Source organism: Phaseolus vulgaris, chromosome 1 (genome assembly GCF_051622355.1).
Source record: "Phaseolus vulgaris cultivar YP4 chromosome 1, ASM5162235v1, whole genome shotgun sequence".
In the NCBI taxonomy this organism is placed as follows: domain Eukaryota; kingdom Viridiplantae; phylum Streptophyta; class Magnoliopsida; order Fabales; family Fabaceae; genus Phaseolus; species Phaseolus vulgaris.
Genome location: NC_143498.1, coordinates 47,586,034 through 47,591,537, shown reverse-complemented (window position 1 = coordinate 47,591,537; position 5,504 = coordinate 47,586,034). Strand labels below are relative to the sequence as shown.

At 34.6% G+C, this 5,504-nt stretch overlaps 1 protein-coding gene across 1 annotated transcript; it reads right to left on the bottom strand.

The window, feature by feature from the left end:
* Positions 1 to 1,387: 1,387 nt before the first annotated feature.
* Positions 1,388 to 3,791, bottom strand: LOC137814479 (putative xyloglucan endotransglucosylase/hydrolase protein 32). The gene is made up of 4 exons (XM_068617253.2): positions 3,499 to 3,791; positions 3,304 to 3,404; positions 2,946 to 3,163; positions 1,388 to 2,245 (listed from the first exon to the last, which is right to left on the bottom strand). Exons 1-4 carry the CDS (start codon positions 3,692 to 3,694, stop codon positions 1,879 to 1,881), a joined length of 882 nt encoding a protein of 293 aa, XP_068473354.1. The 5' UTR covers positions 3,695 to 3,791; the 3' UTR covers positions 1,388 to 1,878.
* Between the last annotated feature and the right edge of the window lie 1,713 nt (positions 3,792 to 5,504).

Genomic DNA, 5,504 nt, shown 5'->3' with positions numbered 1-5,504 from the left:
AAAATTATTTCATATTAATCTTGTTATTGTGTTTTCTTACTTGATTGTTGTTTGTTGTGAACCTTGTCTAGATTTAATTTGTGTCCATAATTTCATCACCTACACTTCCAACCTAAACTTCTTCCATTGCCTAAATCACCTAAAATTTCATTGCCTAGGTTTAAGATGAGCTGAAATAAAACTATAATACTGCCCAATTAATTTAGACTTCCAAGCTCAATTTGTATGGTTTTACTAACTAATCATAATTTGAGATTATACAAATTTAATGTATACTAAAGTTTAAAGGTAAATTTTACAATCCATTAAGTAATTTTAGGTTAGGTTTATTTTGAGATGAATAAGTAATTAGAGAATGACAAAATATCTAAATAAAACTGAATTATTATAAAAGTGAATTGAATTAAATTTAAAAAACAGGTTAAGAGAACTGAATTTTATAATGATTTATTTAAATAAACTGAATTATATTCCAGTTTAAGTAAACGGAATTAAGATAAACTATTTTGAATTACTATTGAAGTGTTAGAACTATCTGAATTATTTAAACTATTATTACTTCATATCCTATTTTAAAACATATTTTTCCCATATAATAAATGAAAGTTCAGCTTAATAATCGGTTAAATTTAAGAATAATTTATTTTAAAAAAAATAATTTAAAATAACATTTCAGTTTAGTTTTTTTTTTTCAAATAATTTAAGTTTGTAATGTATAGTTCAATTCAGGACCAATTTGGTTTAGTTTAATCTTTGCTATAACCTACTGTTGCATACAATAATAGATTCAATGAAAGTTTATATTTAATCTATACTTCTAAAATAGGACTCAAACTTAATTAGAATTGGAATAAGGTTGAATTCTACCTATTAAAACGATACAAATTTAATTAGTCCTCAAAATTTAGAATTAAGTCTTATATTCTATATAGCAAGCACGAGTTGGTATAATTTTAGTCCATTTTACCATATTCAGCAAAGACCAGAGGGAAGCTAAACATACATTGCAATAGATAAAAGAGTGAAGAAAGTACATGTTGAAAGAGACAACATATTCTAAAAATCGGAAGGACATGTTAATAACTTTTAAAATGAAATATATTTTTAGCATGGTTTTTATGTTCTCTTAAGTATCTTATTATTGAATATAAATATCTATAAACATTGCTTGTTTAAGAAATTTTAAAACCAATTATTAATACCCAACACTTATAATGCAATTGTTTATTAATAAAAAAGTTTTCCATATGATTTACATGCTCTTTTAAATATTCCCATTTCCTTTTCAATTGCTTTCCAATGAAACCAAAGGTCCACAATCATGCTATATTTTTTCATGCAACAAACTTTTCCATGGTAGTAATAAAGTTTCAGATGCACCAAAAAGTCATGGAACAAAACACACTTACCCCTCTCCCCATAACCCAGAGAGAGAGGTTCTGGTTTTCATCATTGAAATGACAATAACATTATTAAATGAAGTGTGTGGTTTTTTAGTATTCGCACTCAATGGTGCCACAATCACTGACCCATACACATTAGCCATTGGACTTGGACATTCATATTATTATTCCTTTTCTCTTACTTTCTTTTCTTTTTTTCTTTGTCTAAAACAAAAACAAACACACAATCTTCCAAATATTCTCGTGTCTTGAGAGCCTTGGACGCACAACCCCGTACACTTGCATTATGCAGCTGCCAAGCTGGGGGCCCCATCACAAGAGACCCACATCGAGTAAAAAGCAACTTTCTCAAACAAAAAACAAAACAAATCACAAGAGAACAGTATTTTAGTTTTGGGGACCAAAAAGTAACATTATTTTCACCCCCCCCAAGTAATCAACCAACCAAGTGTGCAATTCTTGAATACTTCAAAGTTCAACCCCAACACTCAGGTGTTAGACTGTGATCTCTCTTGGGGTCTTGACAATAGTTATAAACCATGAGATATCTCTGCACCCATCTCATGGTCCTGTATTGTTGTCTAGTCAACCCACCAGACCTATATGGTGAGGCTGAAACTGGATGGCACCAACGTGGTGCATAGGCTGAGCAACCACTAGCTTTGAACCTCGAATACTTTGCCACGAATGGTTGGTATTTGTAATCAGCTTTGTACTTTCCATCTTCAGTTGCCCATGATGATGCATCCCATATTGAACCATAAAGCCACATTGGCCTCAGAGGAAATGTTGCACTACTCTTCCTCGGGTACCTTCTTATTGGCACATCATCCACTAGGAATCTGACACGCAATTCAATGTCAGTGAAAGCAATGTTAACCAGGTAATACAAATTAAACACCATTTTCTAAGATTTACAGTATACATCATTGAACACTTGAACTCATTTTATAATTACAATTGTGTAAGTGGCCTCTAAGGAACTAGTAGATCAATTAATTAAATCTTACTTTTAGCTTTTCATTAGTTGGGAGTCAGGAGATTTTGCTTACCCCACACTTTGATGCTTGGGGTTTTTGTGCCACTCATGTGACCTTGATTTTACAATTTTTCTACATGATTCACTATTCCTGTCAAATCCCTACTTGCCCTTCCATCTTACAAAATATCACTCCAGTTATACAGATTTTCGATTACATATCACTTATCTAATCTCACTTATTTTTAGTCCTTTTCTAGGTGCAGAAATAATTATAAGAAAAAAGTATTCGGAATAGAAAATGCCAAGCCAATCAGTTTTGGCTAAGAGTGTGACACCTGATGATAAGAACCAGTCCATCTCATGCCACATACACCGAATCCAAGCTTATTAAGTTCCTTTAATCTTCACTCCTACCTATCTACTTCAGGAGAAAACGAAGTGGTTCCTACCTTATCTATCCTTTTCTTTTGGATTAGGACTGAAAATCTATGCATTTAATTTCACATAGAGGCATACATTCAGAAATACAGTTACAGTGTATTATGTATACAGTGACTTACATTATTTCCTTGGGACTCCACAATATAGCATAGTGATGAAAATCTTGGGTAGGATCAAACCAGAGATGGAACTTCATCTCTCTGCCTATAATTCTCCCATCTCCACTCCCTCTTATATAAACATTGGTCTGCAATGTGTAAGGCTTTCCAAATGTAGTCCCAAGAAACTCGATGTCCACTTCATCATGGAAACCAGGATGTGCTTCGTTGTTTGAGAGCTGCCATTAATCAAATATTCATTATATTTCACTAATATTAGTAATTAATTAACTAGCTACACCACGCAAACTGTGTAAGCCTTCAAGTTAGTTTCGACCAATAACACTTTACTATATAATCTCTTGAGGCCATATCTTACATAGAAAGCTGTTATAACTCCTGCAGTATAGCCAGGTTGGACCTTAATGGAAGCCCCAAAGTACCCGGATCGAAATGGCTTTACAGACTTGAAGCCACTTCCTGTTTACCAGAAACAAAGAAGTGAAGGTGGATTAAAATTTCAATGATATCATGCAACAGAAAGAGAGAGCATCGAAAGTGATGAGATTCAGACCTGAGGTTCTATCAAGCCAGATTGTTAATGCATTTTGGTCTAGACTTTGGTGCTGAGGGCCCCAGAGGTTTCGAAACCCTTCGTAAAAACTCATAGACCTGAATTTGGAACTTGGCCAGTAGCCAGGTGAAGGTGGCCAATAGGCATTGCTTGAAGGGACCATGAAGATTAAAATAGCAAAGAGAAAGAGAGCCATGAAGAAAAGCTAGTTAAAGTGTTAGCAGAAAGGAGAATGATGCTGTTTTGTATAAATGAAGGGTGTGAGAGAGAAACTGCTCAAGGTAAGGTGCATATGGAAGAATAGTGTGGTAGTCAGTTTGATATAAATAAGAAAACTAGTGGGTCCCATTTGAGATTACATGATGGGATTATGGAGGGACTGGATGAATTAAGCATATCAGTAATAATTATTCATACATCATTACAGACAAAATGGAGGTCTTTAATAGTTGGATATCATTGATTCAATAATGCCTTGCATTTTTATAGCTTTAGGCACTTAGGTTAGTGTAACTTTTTTGTTTTCCCATAGGAACTACTTTTTCCCCCCTCCTCTATTTATGACACAAAATCTGTAAGCTAGGTTGGAAAGCTTAAAACAGATGATGGGATCCAGAAGGGGTAGATGGATGTGCCTTAAATGTGGCTCTTTATTTTGTGTTGCATGGCTTTCACATTCAAACTAGAACCTAGGCTTGTGTCTGTAGGCTTTTCCCTTTTCATTGAAGGCTACAGGTATTTTTGTCTGAGCTGTGAAAGCAATAGCTGGATTAACCCCATCGTTAGGTGCTTTTCACCACACAATTTCCCTTCCCGTTGTGTCACTTACCATTCAGTCAAGCATAAAATGTCTATATAAGGGCCAAAATGAGCCAATGAATAAATGATAAAACAGATAAAAGTTAAAACGAAAGGCAATGTGGGGCAGATTCTGATTTAGTCAATTCTCATGAATCAAAGTGAGTAACGGTGTGTTATAGCCTGTGAATTTCATCAATGGAGTGGTGGGTCAGTAGCTATCCATTAATGGACCCCAAAGCTTTATTTGATTGAAAATGGGGGCACATGAATGATTGATTGACACGTATAGTAATCCTTCTTAGTGATGGTAGAATACTATAGCTTATATTTCAATATGTTGATCAATCAAGAAAATGAGTACATATAGATTGCTAACAATGCACACTTTTAGTATAAACAAACCTTCAGAATAAAACGTTGAATAGGGACAAATACTAACCATTGTGAATCTAACTTCAATTCCCCTCAATGTTTGTTTTCTCTCTTTGATAAACAAAAAAAAAAAAGCAGGTACACTCACTGTTCTGCTAATAACTCAGAATTTGTTAACTGTGCCATTATAACCCCAAATATGCAGATAACTGGTCTGAGAGGAAGATTATGATTTATGAGTGAATTTGGATAATCAAAACAAAATGCATATTAAAGAACTTTGTGCTGAGCCAATAATTTGATGTTCAATTTTGTCTGCTAATGGAAGCAGAAGGTTCGAACCTCTTTTCAAATTGATCTTGTGGATCAGTGCCCCATGAATCCAACTACAATTTAAGTATGAGGTGTCGAAGTACATGAACTTGAGGCATGGTTCCCTGGAAGCAAACCACAAAATCACAAGACACGGAGGCACTATTATTGAGCTCAAGTCTTGCTACACACACGGCTTCAGCAATTCGTAGAAATAATAACCCCACAAAACAGATTCGAAAGTAACACACGTAGTGTAGCCTCAAGTGAAGCAAATAATTAATGTGCTGCTTAATGGGGACTTGTGCACCCTCAATTTTCAATTACAACTTGCAAGAGCTTCTTTCTTGATCTGTATGTGTAAACAAATTTTACAAGATTGAGGCAAGCACTATTTTGTCGGTCACACACGGAGGAAGAGGAATGGAGAAAGGTTGCAAGATGGTGGCCAGTAGGGTCACTTTGGCCTACAAGTAAAAGACCTCACAAAAGGCTTCAATACTTCACTTCCTGTAAAACCT

Bases quoted from the DNA above. Each gene is read 5' to 3' on its own strand.
- LOC137814479 (XM_068617253.2), bottom strand. From the start codon at position 3,694: ATGGCTCTCTTTCTCTTTGCTATTTTAATCTTCATGGTCCCTTCAAGC. The intron at 3,405-3,498 runs GTCTGAATCTCA...TCTGGTAAACAG, and splicing joins CTGGCTTGATAGAACCTCAG to GAAGTGGCTTCAAGTCTGTA. The intron at 3,164-3,303 runs GTAAGATATGGC...GATTAATGGCAG, and splicing joins GAGTTATAACAGCTTTCTAT to CTCTCAAACAACGAAGCACA.